At 35.5% G+C, this 18,908-nt stretch overlaps 1 protein-coding gene and 1 long non-coding RNA gene across 8 annotated transcripts in view; one reads left to right on the top strand and one right to left on the bottom strand.

Annotated features, from left to right (window-relative positions):
- The first annotated feature begins 77 nt into the window (after nt 1–77).
- The window catches only part of LOC137210184 (receptor-interacting serine/threonine-protein kinase 2), a 39,967-nt gene continuing 21,136 nt past the window's right edge, over nt 78–18,908 (top strand). For 2 of the 7 annotated variants that reach the window (XR_010936309.1, XM_067711816.1), the window contains exons 1-6: nt 78–468; nt 5,163–5,316; nt 7,936–8,091; nt 15,973–16,130; nt 17,210–17,259; nt 18,098–18,259. Coding sequence is in view for 1 of the 7 variants with exons in the window: in XM_067711816.1 (XP_067567917.1) it covers nt 296–468; nt 5,163–5,316; nt 7,936–8,091; nt 15,973–16,130; nt 17,210–17,259; nt 18,098–18,259 (853 nt within the window). In the remaining 6 variants the exon portion in view is untranslated. The other 5 variants (XR_010936311.1, XR_010936312.1, XR_010936310.1 and 2 more) reach the window with 5 other exon arrangements.
- The window catches only part of LOC137210188 (uncharacterized), a 104,000-nt gene continuing 96,172 nt past the window's right edge, over nt 11,081–18,908 (bottom strand). The window contains exon 3 of the long non-coding RNA XR_010936324.1: nt 11,081–11,750. This is a non-coding gene — a long non-coding RNA (uncharacterized lncRNA). The remainder of the gene's footprint in view (nt 11,751–18,908) is intronic.

The following is an 18,908-nucleotide window of genomic DNA, read 5'->3' as shown; positions in this document are numbered from 1 at the left end:
AAGGCGGGCTCGGGTGGCTGGCAGCGCCTGGGAGGGCCAGGTTGGAGAGAGGAAGCTCCTCCCCTGTGCGCCCCGCCGCCGCAGAGTTGACCAGTCTCTAGAAGAGAAGAGTCCGCTCCGGCTCCGGATAAGCAGCGGCTTGGCGTGCGCTGCGCGGAGAATGGACGGCCTCGTGCCCTAATGTCCGGCAGGCTGTAGGGCCTGCCGACCCGGCTCGCGCAGGGGGTGGAGCCGCGGGAGCGGCGGGCACTTCCGGAATCGACCGGCTGCCTGAGTGCCCGCGCCACCCGCTACCATGAACGAGGAGGCCATCTGCAGCGCCCTGCCCACCATCCCGTACCACAAGCTCGCCGACTTGCGCTACTTGAGCCGCGGCGCGTCCGGCACCGTGTCTTCTGCCCGCCACGCAGACTGGCGCGTTCAGGTGGCCGTGAAACACCTGCACATTCACACCCCGCTGCTCGACAGGTAGGGCGCCCTGGCGGCTCCACCGCGGATCCCCGAAATCTGCGTTCCCCACCCCACTGGCTCTAACCCCCGGCAAGCGGGCTCTGAAGCCCAAGCGACGGTGACCACTTGGGATCGGCCGCACACCTCGTCACCTCTAGGCAGCCGTTCAACGCTTGGGCTAACATGGTGGGGAGAGCAGGCTTCTCTGTAGATGCAGCAATCACGCTTCTTTTCACTGCCCTCTCCTTTTTTTCTTACTCCTGGGCCTCCTTTCTCCAGACACCAAATATCAGCAATCACAGCCCAACTCTAAACGTCCTCTTTATTGAAGTTGGGTTCTGTTTGCTTTGTTTTTCCCTTTTTTTTTTCTTTTTTGAAGTCGAATTCTAGGGCTGCACTGCCCAATAGGTAGCTCTTAGCCACAGGTGGATATTACTTTTTTTTTAAGTGGCTATTAGAAAATTTCAAATTGTATATGTGGTTCACATTATATTTTTATTGAACAGCACTGCTGTAGAGTCTGGGACGTTTTGGTTTGGGCTTTTTGTTGTTTTTGGTTTACACATGTAGGCATGAAAGTTTAGATATCAAACTCAATTTAGTTTCTCCTCTTACCGTCACAGGGAAGGAAGCCTGTCTCTAGAGGAAACTTGTATTATTTTTGCTAACAATAAACTGAAATCAGAAAGCTGTTAAATGACCAAAACTTTTGAATGTGTCTCCCATCCTGGAACAAGTTTAGTGCAATGTCCAGATTTCAGGGGAAGGCTAGATTAGTTCCTGTTTCCAGAAAAACCTTTCAACCATATATATTAATCAGTGAGTCTAGTCACTAGTCTTGTGTATTTTCCTTCCAATAGGAATTTAACTAGGCCCTGCATTCAATTCTTAGTGAGTTAACATCCATGATTGCAACATTCTCCTCTCCTCCCCCTATATCTAAAGTGAAAATACATCATGCTAGATGCCTGATTAGCTAGAGGCTGTCAGTATCCAACAGCAGATAAATTCCTCAGCTTCAGCCCTGCTAATGGTATTGACTTTCATCTGCCTGTGGCTTTTACTTGCTCTCTTGCTATCAGGCTTGGATGGGCTAGATCTCACAGTAAGTTTGAGACACCTCTAGAAATTGTTCCTGCTTTTTGTGTACCATAATCCTGATTTAGTGATATAGGGGGTATATTTACCCAGGGTCTTGAATTCTGTGGAGCAATTACTGGGAAATTATGTGTATGTAGTCAACTTTGAAAGGTGGTGGTTGATTAGAGAGGGTAGATGTATTTTAGAATCAACTATTAAAATATGTGGAAATCTAGCACTGATGGACTCCTTAGGTATTTTAAAGGAGATTGATCCTCCCATTTTGGATGCTGCTTCTCAAGATTTTAATTTATCTAAGTTTTGTGCCATTTGGGGCCAAGAAATGAAGGGAGTTCCCTTTCGTGCTCATTAACAATTTCATCTTCTAAAATTCTTCACTAAATCGGGTAGGAAATTAATTCTGCCGTCAAAGAAGCCATAAGGACCAGTGCAACACTCTGGCATTACTGCATCACATTTTTCTTCCACTTGTTACCTAGAATGTTAACATTAGCAGTATTTATGTAGTCTGAGCATAGGACTGGGCTATGCAGTTGACTCACAGGGTGTTTTATGTCTTCACTTATAAAGTGGTAATAACAGATACATGTACTTCTTGGGCTCTGGTGTGGATAATGTTTGCATTGTTCTTTGAGATCACAAAAGAAAAATAAGTTTATGTGCTGTAACATGTTCTTATTTTAGTGATTGGTAAATTATTCTCTGTAACCTGACTTCTGCCCAACGAGTGGACCTTCCCCAACAATCTCCCAACTCCTTATGCGTAGATGAGTCTGACAGCTTGTTCAAATACCTTGTGTAAACAGTGTAACTGTTTTGTAACTGAAATTTGTTATGGGTAATTTTGGTAATATGTCTATAAAAGCTGTTTTACATTTTATTTTTTTAATATAAAAACCTATTTTTAAACTGTTTTGGCTTTTTCTGTTTTCCCACTCATTCTTCCTGAAATCTGACTTCAAGAATTTTCCTTCTCTGATTAAGCAGTGAGTGGAAAAAACAAAGGCTTTAGAGTCCCACAATTGCAATTCAAATCTGACTCTAAATCTGCCACTTATTGTTGGCATGACCAGTAGAAATTATTAATTTATGTGAGCCTTCGTGCTCTCATATATAAAGTAGGGATAATGAAACCAACTGTAGTAAAGTGGCCAACACATCATAGGATCACAAGAGAAGGAAGAATGCATCATACTCTTAATGGGAGGAGGAATTAGTATATTAAGTATCACTAAGATATCCCCTAGCATGCCCTCTCTATAATTCTTTCTCAGAGTATCCAGGAACCTTCCCGGCAAAGGTGCTACTCAATAACTGTCTTGTTGACCTACATTTCATGAGGCAAATACAGACCTGTTTCAGCTTAGGAAATATAAATTTAATTAAAGCAGGTCTCACAAACTGGTATAATTGGTTGCCTCACAGTTGGGATATTAAGTGGCTGAAGAGCAGGGAGAAGAAGAGAAACTCTTTATGCATTCTTGTAATTCTTGAATTTTGAAACATGTAAGTATATTACCTCTTCAAAACATAGATGACTAAGTTTTTTTGCTTTATTTTGCTTATTGTTTGTTTTTAAAGGAGGCTTCATAGTCTGGTCTGGAATGTCTGTTGCTTTTCTTATTTCAGCAGCCATTCATCAAGAGCTTGGGTGGTTTAAACACCAACTAATCATCATTGTTTACCTAATAAGCTTCTCCTAGAGACAGTTCTCTTTCTATTACTGCTGCTACCAATACCAAATCGTCCATGGAAAAAAATTGGTGACAAATGCAGTTCCCTTCATATATATGTACACACACACATACGTATACACACACATACATACACACACATATACACATATATATATGTATATACCTCCCTTAGTCAATCAGGTCAATCAGTCAGCCACCAGAGCCTGGGTATTCTATTCAGCTAGTGTTTTTCTTTCTATTTACACTGCAACCTTTATAGTTTCAGACTCTCATTGCTTCACATCTTAACTAGTATTATAATCTTCTAATACCTGGCTTTCAAACTCTACCTCCTTCTGCTGATCCTACACCTTGCTGCCAAGTTAATCATCCTAAAAGTTTGTTCCACTCCTGTCACTCCTGTGCTCAATAACCTGTAGTCACAACTCAGTGACTACCAAATCAAGTGTAAATGCTCTCACCTGGCTTTAAGGCTCTGCGATGAGGCCCTACCCTACCCTATTCACCTTCACTCCCTTTACACACGCTGTTACACATCCTGATTCATATTAAACAATTTGTCATTTTCCAGATATAGCCTGTACTTTAACTTCCTTGAGTTCATTTGATACACATCTATTAGACAAATTCTGTGTGCCAGGTACTGTTCCAGATCCTGGGGAGACACAGATGAAAAAGAAAGGCAAAATCTCTTCCATCTTGGGGAGGGACCACATATCTTGGATGCCCTTTTTCCAGTGGTTGAAATTCTATCCATCCTTAAGGTACTGTTGACATCTTTCTCTAAAGGCTGTAGCAACTCCCTAGCCCAGATTTACTAGTTCTCTGAGCTCCCTATATTTATTTATTTATTTGCTTGCTTATTTACTTGTTTTTGATGGCGCTTATCATATTCTGCCTTATATTTTAAGTATTTGGTTTTCTTTTTTTATTTGCTTTTCTTATTTTTTAACTTTATTGAGGAATAATTGACAAATATAATCGTATATATTTAAAGTGCAAAACATGATTATTTGCTATACATATACATCATCATGGAATAATTACCAATATCAATATAATTAACACATCGAAAGACATACAAATGACCAATAGGTATATGAAAAGGTGCTCAACATCACTAATCATTGGAGAAGTGTAAATCAAGACCACAGTGAGTACTTATTTTTCTTAAAAAGATTTCTGGACAGTTTGAGGTCACAGACTATGTGTTTTGTTTTTTGGTTTTTTTAAACTTACTAGTCTCCATAATGCTGAGCACAGTTCTTTATTCATAATAAATGTTCAATATTTATTTGTTTTATGAATGAAAAATCAGATGAACCTGGGATCCAGAGTTAGCCCAGGGATCCATTCTAAGCATTTACCTGTTCTCAGTGTCCTTTTCCTGTGTTCCAGTATATAATTTCTAAGCATTATTGACCCTTATGCAACTATTATCATCTAGTCATTAAAATCTACAACACTTAAGTGTTTTAATATTCAGGATATTTAGAAAATTTTTACATGGTATGCAACCATAAAATTTAATATAATAGTCTAATCAAATGTGATCATTTTAATACAACATAAACTTAATGTAATTAGTTCAAGCACCTATCATTCTAATATAGACTTTATAAACTTAAACATGGTATTCTTTCCCTTTCCTGAGAAGAGTACAATAATAATCTGTATGTAGCACTTTTTTCTGTCAGTGGCTTATACAGGTATTTTGGTCTCTAAACAGACCTATGGAATATATAGGGTAGATATTATCCCAACTTTAAACACGAAGAAACTAAGAGAAGCTGCATAATTTACATGAGGTCAAAAGCTAATGAATGAAAAAATCCAGGATTAACTAATATTTATGGGCTTGATAATTGTGTATTTTTCCTTACTTTGAAATAATTATACATTTTCTTTCTTTAGTGAAAGAAATGATGTCTTAAGAGAAGCTGAAATTTTACACAAAGCTAGATTTAGTTACATTCTTCCAATTTTGGGAATTTGCAATGAGCCTGAATTTTTGGGAATAGTTACTGAATACATGCCAAATGGGTCATTAAATGAACTCCTACATAGGGTAAGTATTATACATTTTCAGTCGTTGTAATTCTGTTATTCAACCTATATAGTACTTTCGTTTTACAAATGATCAGATTATTTGGGGATATATAGATGAATCAAAATAAGAATAATGAAAAACTTCACCATTTATGGCTTCTTTTGTGTTGTTAAAAATACTGTGGGGCTTCCCCGGTGGCTCAGTGGTTGAGAGTCCGCCTGCGGATGCAGGGGACATGGGTTCGTGCCCCGGTCCGGGAGGATCCCACATGCCGCGGAGCGGCTGGGCCCGTGAGCCATGGCCGCCGAGCCTGCGCGTCCGGAGCCTGTGCTCCGCAACGGGAGAGGCCACAACAGTGAGAGGCCCGGGTACCGCAAAAAAAAAAAAAAAAAAAAAATACTGTGGAGTCAGACCCTGCATTCTAAGTGACCTAGATTATTTTGCTTAGGTTACTGTTCCTGAGGTTTACACTGAATTCTAATATCCACATGTCTATATATGTAAGAGAGGAACAGGAGAGAGAAAAGATAAACTCTGCACACCATACAATTTATTGTTAGTTTAAGCCAGATTTCATTTTATGTTAAAGACAATGTAGGGTTCAAATTAAATGTTAATAATACCAGTTCATAAAGTTCTGAATTAATAGACCAAATAAATCTGAGTATCAAATACATGAGCTTTTCCAATAATAGACAATGGCATGAGCCATGTACCTTTTTCCCAAGGTATCAGTTATCTGGCTTTAATTGTGAAGCCCATCAGTAAACAAATATGGCCCGGTTGTGGGGGGTGTCCTCATTCTCAAAATATGTGTATCCATCTATTGTTGTTTGCTTGCTCTCATATTACTAAGATTATCTCTAGCCTGCAGTTTCTGTCAAGAAATATTTTTAAAGAACTCGGTCTCTTTTGTGAGGGGTGCTTTAGTTAAAACTGAGTAGTAACATAATCTGTAAAATCTAGTCACTGAACACTCCTAAATTCTGATACATCACAGTGATCTATAAGCAAACAAGAGAGAATGGGTGCCACTGTCACCACTCATGGAGTGACTTCCTCTTTATTTCAGGATACAACACATTCTGTTTGTGACAGGACCATCTGAAACAAGGACAGAGTAAAGTAACTAGTGTCAGTGCATAAGATTTGTGTAACCAACACAGCAAGTAAGATACAAATACTAATTAAACACAGTTTCCTTTTGTTAAATGAGTATAAGCATAAATTCTAATGTTGTCTTCCCATACCCCAGCACCACAGTAGATGCTCTGGTACCCAAATTTGGAGCCCATTAGAAATTCTAGAGCCTCCTACAGGGGGATTGCTGACTCCTGGAAGGAATCATAAAATACATAGTGAGCACTCATCTACCTTCCTCTCCATGATCAAAAGCTTCCATATAGCACTATACTGCAGAGAGGCCTTGTTACTTCTTTAAACTATATAATTTTCAGAAAAAGTTACCTTTTTAAAGATTAAAAGATTCAGTTACTCAAGGGGATGGGAATCTGTGTATACAAGAGGAAGTAATGTTGAACATTTGTGTTTTGTGTTTCTTTTGGTGTCCTGTATTATTAGGTCAGGATTTATCTTGAAGCACGTTCCCCCAACCTCACAAAAGATTGATGAAAAAAATCAAAATACTATGTAAAGACAAGTATTTTGAGCCACTCCCCTGCCAAGTTAGTTAATCAATGAACTATAAGCTGACCCATCTGCAGAAAAAAAATTCTTAAGAACAGTTTTGAGCTCAGTGGAAGCATACTTTTTCATATTATTTAGTAAAATGTACCCAGTGGCATGGTCCCTGAAGATTCATTGTTGGATTTTCCCAAATTATCTAATTTTTCTGAGTATGTTCATTCTCCTGGGAATTTGTATTAACTTTTATGTTCAGAAAACATTTAAGAAAGTTCAGATGACTGTCACTTGTAAGTACCAGGAAATAGAAAACATTACATTTTTAATGTTTCTATGTTATATATACTTAGAAATGAAGATGATTTTTGTCTCCTTCACAAAAGCAAAACTCCCAAATGCTAATTTTTCAAGCTGAAATGCAAGTAAATATATGATTTAAAAATATGAAGTATTAATGCTTAGTAAGTAAATATATTATGGTCATAATTTTAATTGATGCAGTGGTTATCATCATAATCAAGTATGGTTTTATATTAATAGGAAATTTAAAATATAAATTTTGAATAGAAACAAATTGTGTGTGTGTGTGTGTGTACACATTCATGGGCACAAGTTATTTGATAAGAAGCCATAGAATGGGAAGATGGCTATGAGTATAAATATATGTTTGGGTATTATATAGATAAAAAATAATTTAAAACTGTCTCAACTGAAGAAAGACCCCATACCATGTAGTTGCATTACCAGTATAAACTAAAAGGAAATATCAGTACTGTAAAGTCATTATTTTCTCTAAAAATTGAGGAAAGTAAGATACAAGGATGTTAAATAACGTCAAATTGGTAATATAACAAAATGAGTACTTTTTGCCCTGAATTTAGTTATACCAGATATTCAGTTTAATACTATATTTCCTCATGGAATATTTCATTTTCTAAGTGGAAATAAATTTGGCCACTAATTTTAGTTTTGTTTCTTTCCATATATATGAAGAAAAATGAATATCCTGATGTTCCTTGGCCATTAAGATTTCGTATTCTGCATGAAATTGCACTAGGTGTAAATTACCTGCACAATATGAATCCTCCTCTACTTCATCATGACCTGAAGACTCAGAATATCTTATTGGATAATGAATTTCACGTTAAGGTAGTTACTTTTTTTTTTAAAAAAAAAGCTTATCTGCATCCTTGTGTTTAATAGTTTTAAAGACTTTTTAGTTATTTCTTATATCTTACCAATTTAATATCTCTGCCTTTTCCATAGCCCCTAATTCAGTGCCACTTCTTCCTGCTGCAGTGAGTTAGTTATTCCTAGACTACAGACATTGGTAAAATTATGGTTCAAAATAGTCATTCTGTTCTTAATTTAAATTGTCAATTATACCTTTGTTAACTTTTCATTTTGAAATTATTATAGATTCATAGATGGTTGCAAAGATAATACAAAGGAGTCCCATGTACCCTTCACCCAGTTTCTGCCAGTGGTTACATCACATATAATTATAGTACTATTTCAAGACCAGGAATTTGGCATTGGTACAATGCATGTATATAGTTCTGTATCACTTTATCATGTGTAAATTTGTGTAACCACCACAGCAATCAAGATATAGCACTACTCTGTCACAAGAAAGATATCACTTATGCTACCCCTTTATAGTCATACCTTCTCCCCTCCATCATACCTAACTACTGTCAACCACTAACCTGTCTTCCATCTCTATAATTTTGTCATTTCGAGAATACTATATGAATGGAATCATACAGTGTGTGATATTGTGAGACTGCTTTGTTCACTTAGCATAATGCCTTTGAGATCCATTTAAGTTGTTGCTTGTGTCAACAGTTGGTTTCTTTTTCATTGGTGAATAGTATTCCATGGTATGGGTGTACAAAAGTTGTTTAACCATTCAGCTGTTGAGAGATATTTTGGTTATTTTTAGTCTTTGGCAATTACAATAAAGCTCCTATGAACAGTCCTGTGCAACTTTTTGAACAAACGTAAGTTTTCATTCCTCCTAGATGAATGCCCAAGAGTGTAACTGCTTGGTCATATGGTAAGCATATGTTTAGCTTTTTAAGAAACTACCTAGCTACTTTCCACAGTGGCTGTACCGTTGTATGTTCCACCGGCAATGTATATAAGACCCAGCTTTTCTGCACCCTCACCAGCATTTGGTATTATCATAGTTTTTTATTCTAGCATTCTAATAGATGTATAGTGATATAGCACCATGGTCTTAATTTTCATTTTCCTATAATGTTGAATATTGTTATTTATTTATTTGCCATCTCTATATCCTTTTCAGTGAAACATCTCTTCATATCTTAAGACCATCTTCTACTTGGATTCTTTGCTTTTATACTATTGGATTTTAAGAGTTCTATATAATTTTTAGATATAAGTCCTTAATCAGATATGTAGTTTGCAAAAATTTTCTGCCAATCCAAAGTTTGTTCTTTTCATCCTTTTAACAGGGTCTTTCACAGAGCAAAAGTTGTAATTTATTTCTTTTATGATCATGCTTTTGCTGTCATGTCTAAGCGCTCTTCACGAAGCCACAGGTATTGCAGATTTACTTCTATGTTATCTTCTAAAAGTTCCATAGATTTATGTTTTACATTTAAATCTGTGATCTGTTTTGAATTAATTTTTTGCATAAAGCTTAAGATTTAGATACCTAAAGGCACCAGAGCAGTAGTGATTTCAGTTACCCTGTATGTAACTGATGACAGCAAATAAAAAGTAGTTGCTGAGAAATTAATACTAAATGTAACTCACTTTATTTTTACATAGTATTTTGCTACACTTCAAATAATATACATAATTGAAGATTATTATAAGTATCCAAAAATGTTCAAATAAGTAATAAGGAAGTTGGAACAATAGAAAAATAAATATAAAAAGTGTGAGAAAAGTTAAGTGAAAAAATAAACCTTTATTGAAGGCACTCCCTCTGCCTAGAATAAAATGGAAGGAAAAGGAAGAGAGAAGCAAGCTGCTGCCTCAATACTACTTAAAAAAAAGAGACGAATCTATTACATCAGTTATAGAACCATACAGGTAGAAGTGACTTATTCTAGTCCCCTAATCAGCTGGTCCTCTGAATCCTCACTACAACAATCCCTCATCTCCCAAGGCAGTTACCCTGTGACAAGAGAGTGTTTAAGATCCGTAACTGAATGACTGTGACATTTTCTTATACGATCAACTCCTTCTCTGTTGCTTCCACTCATCGGTCCTAGTGATAAAGTGAGTTGAAAGTCCAATTTTATTTCCACCTGACAGTCCTTCTGAGATTTGAAGTTAGCTATAATCCCCTTACTTCTCACATACACTTTTCCCTTATACACATCTGTAGTTTCTTCAGCCAATTTCCTTATTACATAGGTTTTAATCCCAGGTGCTATCTAGATGCATCTGTGTTTAAATCTCTCTTAAATTTTGATCCTCAAAACTAATCAAAATACCCATATTACCTAACACAAGTTTGTGTGGCCAACACACAACTTGTGTGGCCAACACACTAGTGAGGTCAAACAAACCAAAATGTCAGAGTTTGGAGCAGAGAAAGGTTTATTGCAGGGCCAAGCAAGGAGAAGAGGTAGCTCATGCTGAAAAAACCCTAACTACCCAAAGGGTTTCAGCAAAGCATTTTTAAAGGCAAGGTGAGGAAGGGGCACACCTTGGGTATGTGGTCAGCTCTTGCACAAATTCTCTGATTGGTTGATGGTGGTCAATCCTTAGGTGCTAGAAGGTCTGGGGATTACATGCCCATGATCATCAAGTAGTTAATTTCTTCCATTTGTCGGTGGTTTTAGCATCTGAAAAACTCAGGAAATATGCATCAGATACTATTATCTAGGTACTTTAGAGAGGAGCTAAAGCAGTAGATATGTGGGGGGAGGTCTGTCCCAGGAAGGCCTCATAGGGTCCTGGTAAGTTACACCCTTGATGTGGTGTGATAAATGTAGAATCGTCCTTAAATACTTTACTTCGTATTCATAGTTCCTTACTAATTCGTCTTTTGGGGGGCAGTCCTATAACAACATTCAAGTTGGGCTCAGTGTCAACAAAAAACACTGAGAGGTTTTCTTTCTTTCTTTTTTTTTAATGTATTGTTACTTAAGTCATGTCTCCTTGTCATGTACTTCACAGGATATTTTCTGGACATCATCAAAGTTTATCTTGTTAGATTTGGGTGATAACTTCAGCTCTTAAGACCTTTTTGAATGTTTTTCTGTAGTCCAAGGATTTTTAACTTTGTCCTCCAGTTTTGTGTCATCTTCAAATTTAATTAGTTACTTTTTGTATCTTCAAGTCATGATTAACTATTAAGCAGTACAGAGCTCAAATCAGAGCTACACAACATGGTCTGAAAACCTCCTTTTAGGTCAATATCAATCCTTTTATTAATTAGGACTTTCGGAGAATAAGCATTCATTTTGTTTGGAATACTCCTAAAAGAGCTGTTATACAGCCCATATTTCTCCATTTTTTTCCATTAGAATATTACAAAAGTCCTTGCTTGACTGCTTTCCCAGGTGTCCTTGTTACCAAGTCCAAGTTCATACTGCTCACTGCAGGACAGGGCCAGTAAATCAACCGACGAGGTGTTGGGGCAAGGAATAGCAACTTTATTCAGAAAGCCGGTAGACCAAGAAGATGGTGGACTAGTGTCCCAAAGAACCACCTTACCCCAGCTAGAATTCAGACTAAAAGGGGAGAGGGTGTGGTTGGTTGTTGCAAATTTCTTGGACTGCTTTGTTCTTGCAGCAATCCATGTAGGTCAGATCTTGATGTTCCTGTAAACCTCCAACAAGACAAATGTAATTGTCTGTTCTGTAACTTTTTATCTCTGTATGAATAGAAAAGTGTTATACCCTTAAAGGTCAGAGCCTTGAGAATGGGCTGTCTTGTATATTTCAGGCTATAGGCAACATTCTTAAGTTGCAGCAAAAGCAATAGAATACGAAGGTTAAAGTAAAAGAAACAGATCCAATATGGAGTCAGATTTATTCTTCCTTGTTACATACTCATGACTTACTCCCTTTCCTTTTCTTCCTCATTATCACAGTGGCTTTCCCTGACAACCCACCTAGTTCCTCTGTGTCCTCATACCTTGATTAATGCTTCTCCATAGTATTTTTCACCATCTTACAAAACATTTTTTATTAATATGTTTATTGACCATCTTCTCAATTATAATATAATAAGCTTCACAAAGACTAAAATGTAGTCTGTTTTATTCACTGCCGCCTGCTAAGCATATGCGGTATAGAAGCATTCAATAAGTAGTTGTTGAATGAACAAATGAAGAATTCCAGATCTTCTATATATACCCAATAGGCCGGATAATTTAATAGTCAAGGATATTATTAAAGTACCTCAGAATGTTTTATAATATACAAACTGTTTTAACGTTTACTCTTTGACAGTAGTACTACTGACAAAAAAGGAAATGAGGTCTGTCTTTCCTTTATTAAGTATTTGAGGAGCAACGGTGTTGTGCTAGACATCCCAAGTACTTGGGATATGTCACATGAGGTCTGAAATTGATCACTGGGCTAATATAATTTTTCATTAGTTCTTTCTGGCTCTTTTATCAATTACTCATAAAGTAACCCTTTCATTAAATTTTTAAACCTGGGATTAAGGATAGTCTCTGCCAATATATAGATTTGCAAAATCAATATTATTTTCCCTTTTTAAAAATCAGAATGACATTTGCTTTTCTCGTATCCTGTAATACCTCTCCATCACCATGGAGGTATTTGCGAGTATTCTAACTAAACCTGAAATATATGTAAAATGACCTGAGATTTGTACTTTATAAACTTTTCAACCTCCTTGGACTTTACTTTCTTCATCTCAGTCCAGAAACCATTCTTGATACAGAAAACAGAAGCAAAGTAATAGGTGATGATGATCCCTACTTTCTCTTTTTCATTGATCAGTAGGGTAGCCATGGTCTTTCTTTGAAATAAATAGAATTTAAAATAGTTTGGCTTTGTGTGTTTTTTTTAACTTTTATTAGCTTTAGCACATACAAAACTGTGACCTTTCTAATACTATTCTTATAAATTATGATACTCTTTTATATGCATCCTGTGTGTCTCTACTTTTTATTTTATAAATGTCCCTTAAAAGTCAAAGTTTATCAGTGACTCATGAAAAAGTAACAGTTACCTGATCTACCTATCTTCTTGGAAGGGCCTTTAAATGAAGTGCAAAAAATCTTTTAAAACACTTAATGAAATTAAATGGAAACACACCTTGCTACAGTTTTTTGAAGTAAATTTTTTGAAATAAAATACTGGAATGCTAACCAGAAACATAGTATCTAAAAGAAAAACATATACTACCAATTAAGATCAACTAGGACTTTTCTACTTTAAAAAGAATACATTCAATTTGTTTATCTGCTGGTCAGTATCAATTAGTGCACCTTAAATACAAATGAACCTGTGGTAGGCTTATTTGAAATAAATGTTTATATGTACCATGTTTGATTTCTCAGCTATTCTGTCCATCATGTGTGGAACTTCTAAGAATACTTAAAGTTATTCCTCATAGCTTCTTACTGATAACTTTATAAATTTACAGACATGGAGAGTATTATATAAATGAAAATAGCTATTCTGGTAGGGTAATAAGATTATGGATGATTTTTATGAATAGTGTGTTTTAATTTCCTCTAGTTTTTTAATCTTTTTTTAAATTGAAGTATAGTTGATTTACAATATTATGTTAGTTTCAGGTGTACAGCAAAGTGATTCAGTTTTATATATTTTTCAGATTATTTTCCTTTATAGGTTATTTTGAGATACTAAATATAGTTTCCTGTGCTAATACAGTAAATTCTTGTTGCTTTTATCATCTTTTTTAGCTAAAAAGAACCTTTACCTTTGAAATGCATGTTAAGATCTTGTATAGAATAGAAAAATTCCTATTCTCTGTCTTCATTGCTGAATGATACCAGGACCCTCAAGAAATCATGGAACTTGTATTCCTCTCATCATATTCTTCACTTTTTTTTCTTCTCTGGAAGATCCAGATTTAATGAATCGTGTCTTTGGTATATGGTGTTTGTAATAGAGAAGGGGGACAAATATGGTTCCATGTGAAAGCCAAACTAAATTAGCTGATAAAGGGAATTCTGATTAAGTTTTCTACGTGAGATTTAAAAACATAGATGAAGACCTTAGGTGAAGTAAAAGGAGCACATAAGGAAGCAAGCTCAGAATACATTTTCTCCAGCACTGTATTCAAACCAGTATTTAGCCCAGTAGTTTGCAATTTGTGGGTCAGATATAAGATGGACCACATCCCAGTTTGTTTGTTTTTTTTAACATTTTTCACTGTGGCACAGAAGTAAACTTTGCTTCTCATAGTAATGCTTATTATCCTAGCAGATGTGCAGCTGGAGGACTGTTTTTGCTTTTAGAGAATGAGTGGGAGGAATAAGAGTTTGTAGTGGCAAGTAGAAGTAAGTAGGATATACGGTTCCCCAGAGTCTTAATACCACCTCAAAGTGTATTAAAGGCCCAGAAACTATGTACTGTGCTTATTAGTATTGTATGAATGAGAGCAATCTTTAGAGGCTTATTCCCATGTACAAAACATTAATAATACTAACACACAGGGGTCATTTACTACGTGTCAGATACTGTTCTGAGTGCTTCACTTAGAATAACTAGTTTAATATCCTCAGTACAACCCTGTGTTATGTTATTATCCCCAGTTTAAAGATGGGTAATCTGAGGCACAGAGAAATTAGAAAACTTGTCCAAGGTTGCACAGCTAATTAAGGGGTAGAAGTGGAATGTAAATCTAAGTAATCAAGGCTCTAGAACCCATGTTCCAGAACACATATTATATTGCCTTTAGAAATCAATCCAGCTTATCTTCATGTAGTGGCACCATGTTTCCTCTTGGTCTTTTCTAATTATTTTTCTTAGACTTACCCTTTTATTATGATACTGTATGAAAGATTCATATAGGCTACCCCCTCCCTTTTTGGAGTGGGGCCATAATTTTTTTTAATCTCAAATTCATCTAAACACTAAATAACTTATTTCTTCTCTTAAAGCTAGTGAACATTTTAAGAGTTAAATGATTGAACCACAAATGGTGTGCTGGATAGAGCTCATTCCACTCTGTTGACTCCTAAATTGTGCCGTGTGAAGGTCTAAGTGATTTAAATTAAATGTCTTCAGAGTTTTCCTATACTCTTTTGTTCACTAAATATTGTTTCTGTTCTTACATTTTTGTCTCCCTTTTAAAAAAAAAACATTGGAACGTTTTAGATACTTAGTTATAAGATATTGTGTATTGATAGTATCTGCACAAAATTTACAAGTGAAGTAAAACTGTAAAGGACATATCAAAAGTACAGAATGTTTGTCACTGATAATGCTTTAGGCACTCCTTGTCATGGACATAAATATGTTTTATATGCTAACTATACTATTGTTAACAGATATTCTTTTAGTGGTAGGCATAAATCATATAATAATGAGTTATACTATATTGGAATTTTACTTATTTCAAAATTTAAGGATACTATTTTTAGCACATTATAAATAAGAACATAGAAACCTGAGTTGTAAACAATACCCAGTGACAATCGTATTAGATATGACTAGTTTAGCAGTTTTGTGAGGTATAGGTAAATTTTGAAAGCACATGATATAAAGCCACTTGTCACAAAAAGTGCAGTGTATATACTCATTCAGAATAAAAGGCAAAAATACTCCTGTTTAAGTTTTCAAAACTTAGTCTCTTTTAAAATTTGTAATATTATGCTGAACTTCAAGTCAGTTTATATTGCTTTTAGAGTTGTTGGGTTCAGCACTATGGAATCCAATTTGTTAAGAAACTAATAGACTATTACAGAAATAAAATATTAATATATATAGCATTTACTCTGGTCTCATGTCTAAATATAATAAATATAAACAAAAACAATTCTTGAACTTTTTTAAAGAGAAAATTTAAAAATTCAATTACTCTTTTCCCTTCCAGATTGCAGATTTTGGCTTATCAAAATGGCGCATGATGTCCCTGTCACAATCACGAAGTAGTAAATCTGCACCAGAAGGAGGGACAATTATCTATATGCCACCTGAAAACTATGAACCTGGACAAAAATCAAGGGCTACTATCAAGCATGATATATACAGGTACAGCATGTTACTTTTGCTCAGAGTTAACCTTGTCTAAAAAACAAGATTAATCAATCCGAATTTTGAAACTACATTTTAAAAGTATGATTTTTATGCTTCTCTCATAAGTGTGGTGAAAATAAATTAGAGACAGTGGTTAATGTTTTTCATATTAAAGATGCCTTGCTTTGAGAGTTCCCTGGTGGCCTAGTGGTTAGGATCCTGGTTTTCACTGCCGTGGCCCAGGTTCAGTCCCTGGTCAGGGAACTGAGATCCCACAAGCTGTGTGGTGCAGCCAAAAAAAAAAAATTAAAAATTAAAAATATGAAAATAAAGATGCCTTGCTTTTTTTTTTTTAATATTTATTTACTATTTATTTGGTTGCGGCGGTGGGCTCCTTAGTTGCGGCACATGGGCTCCTGGGTTGCAGCATGCAGGCTCCTTAGTTGCAGAATGCATGTGGGATCTGGTTCTCTGACCAGGGATCAAACTCGGACCCCCTGCATTGGGAGCATGGAGTCTTAACCACTGCACCACCAGGGAAGTCCTGATGCCTCGCCTTAAGCTACTTTTACATCCTTAAAAATTATTAAAGCATATCTTGTTGTCCTATCAATTTATAATATTCAAGGGTTTTTATCATATGTGACCTTGATAGGGGGAGGGAAACAGTGCAATTAACATTTAACACTACCAAAAGAGACAGTACTTACACCAGAAAAAGAGTCAATAGAATAGGGCTACATGAGACAGCCTTTTTTATTGCTCTTTATTTTGTGTGAATAATAGAATCATGTAATTAAAGGGCATAGCTTATCTAGGTGTTAAAGAATCATCCACAAGTTATCCTTGCCTATAACTTCAAGTTCTTATTACAGTAATTTCCTAATTTTTCAAATTGAATTAATTCCCTTTCAAAACAAAACTGTATATGAATATTCATCATCTTGGTTCTATATAGTGATTCTTTAAGCAGCATTTCACTACATTATTACTTTAAAAAATGGTATCTCACAGTCAGCTTTTAAAATCAGTACCATTTTAGTTTATTATGAATAGTTTATAAAGTACTATATGTATATTTTTATCTTAAACAGCTATGCAGTTATCACATGGGAAGTCTTATCTAGAAAACAGCCTTTTGAAGGTAAGAGTACTTTGACTTCCTTATTCTAGGTGACATCGTATTGGTAAGTCATACTCAGAACTATCTGAATAAAGATCACTTATTTTAAATCTGCCTAACAGTCATTTTGTGGAAAACACACTAGAAAAACAACAGTTTGTCATTGTGAATCCACTGTATGATGGAAAGTACTGGATTAAGGATCAGAAAAATGTGTAGATTCTTCTTGTTCTGATAGTAATTAACTCTATTATAAGCCACTAAATCTCTTAAGTCCTCATTTTTTTTATCTGCAAAATAAGAATTTTGAATTCTTATTTCTAAGATTCATTCCAGCTATAAAATCGTTTGTATGAAAATTTCAGTAGTGCTTCTTCTAAAGACCAGCAAATACTGAAGAATACTTTAAAAATTTTCTGATAATATTGTCTCTTTCTTTATTTTGAGGTTCATTTAGGTCAGTTTGCTGTGTAACAACCTCAGAATCTCAGTAGTTTACAAACTAAACATTTATTTTTCATTCACATTGGGTTATTAGTTGCTGTGGCCCTTCTTGGCTCTGCTAGGTTCTGCTCAGCTCTGCTGAGCTCTGTTTTACTCTGCTCTCTTCATACTCCATTGGCCAAATCAAATCACATGGCCAAGCCCAGAATTAAAGAGGTGAAGATATAAACTCCTCCCACAAGAGGCAGCAAGTCTGGCAATAGCTGGGATCTAAATATTCCTTTGACGGAAAGGGAAGTAATGAATTATTCCTAAGATTTTAAGATTCCCTCATGTTCATTTGGTTGGCTTTAGAATGTATTTAATATATTAAATCATAATATATTTCTAATGAATGAAATATTTGTTTTGACAGAAGTCACCAATCCTTTGCAGATTATGTATAGTGTGTCACAAGGACATCGACCTGACACTAATGAAGAAAGTTTGCCATTTGATATACCTCATCGAGCACTTATGATCTCTCTAATAGAAAGTGGATGGGCACAAAATCCAGATGAAAGACCGTCTTTCTTAAGTTAGTGTACAGTTTTAATCTGGGCCTTTTGAATTACAAAAATAATAAATACGCTGTAAATAAAATATTCCTTGAACAACCACGAAAGTTAGCTGACAAGCTCAAAAGTTTTTTTTTCTAATTCAAAGTTGTTTTTATTTTATGAGATGAGATTGAAGTGGTAAGGAGAGGCTGTTGACTATCATCATAAAAAGGTTAGAAATTTATTCCAAGTACAATGGAAAGCCATTAAAGTGAGTTTTTCAGGGAAATAACATGATTAAATTTAAGTTTAGGAGATATCACTCACTGCTATGTATAAAATTGATTGGAGAAGGGCAAGAGTAGAATTTCCAGACCAATCCTGGAGATCGAAAAATCAGATAGAATTAAGATTTATTTCAGAAGTAGAATGAATCATCACCTAAATGTAAACATAGAAGAAAAACTTCATGATCTTGGGTTAAGCAAAGAGCTCTTATATATGACATCAGAAACAAGACCTATTAAAAAAATTCTTTGATAATTGAACTTCAAAAAAATTGAAAAATTTTACACTTCAGAAGATGCTATAGAAAATGAAAAGACAAGCTGTAGACTGGGAATCTTCTTTCCAACTAAAAAAAAAACCAAATATATTTTCCATTCAAAACTTATGTCTAGTGCTCAT

The sequence above is a fragment of the Pseudorca crassidens genome, chromosome 17 (assembly GCF_039906515.1).
Source record: "Pseudorca crassidens isolate mPseCra1 chromosome 17, mPseCra1.hap1, whole genome shotgun sequence".
Lineage (NCBI taxonomy): Eukaryota > Metazoa > Chordata > Mammalia > Artiodactyla > Delphinidae > Pseudorca > Pseudorca crassidens.
Note: the sequence above shows the minus strand (reverse complement) of the source record. Positions and strands in the feature narration are given on the sequence as shown.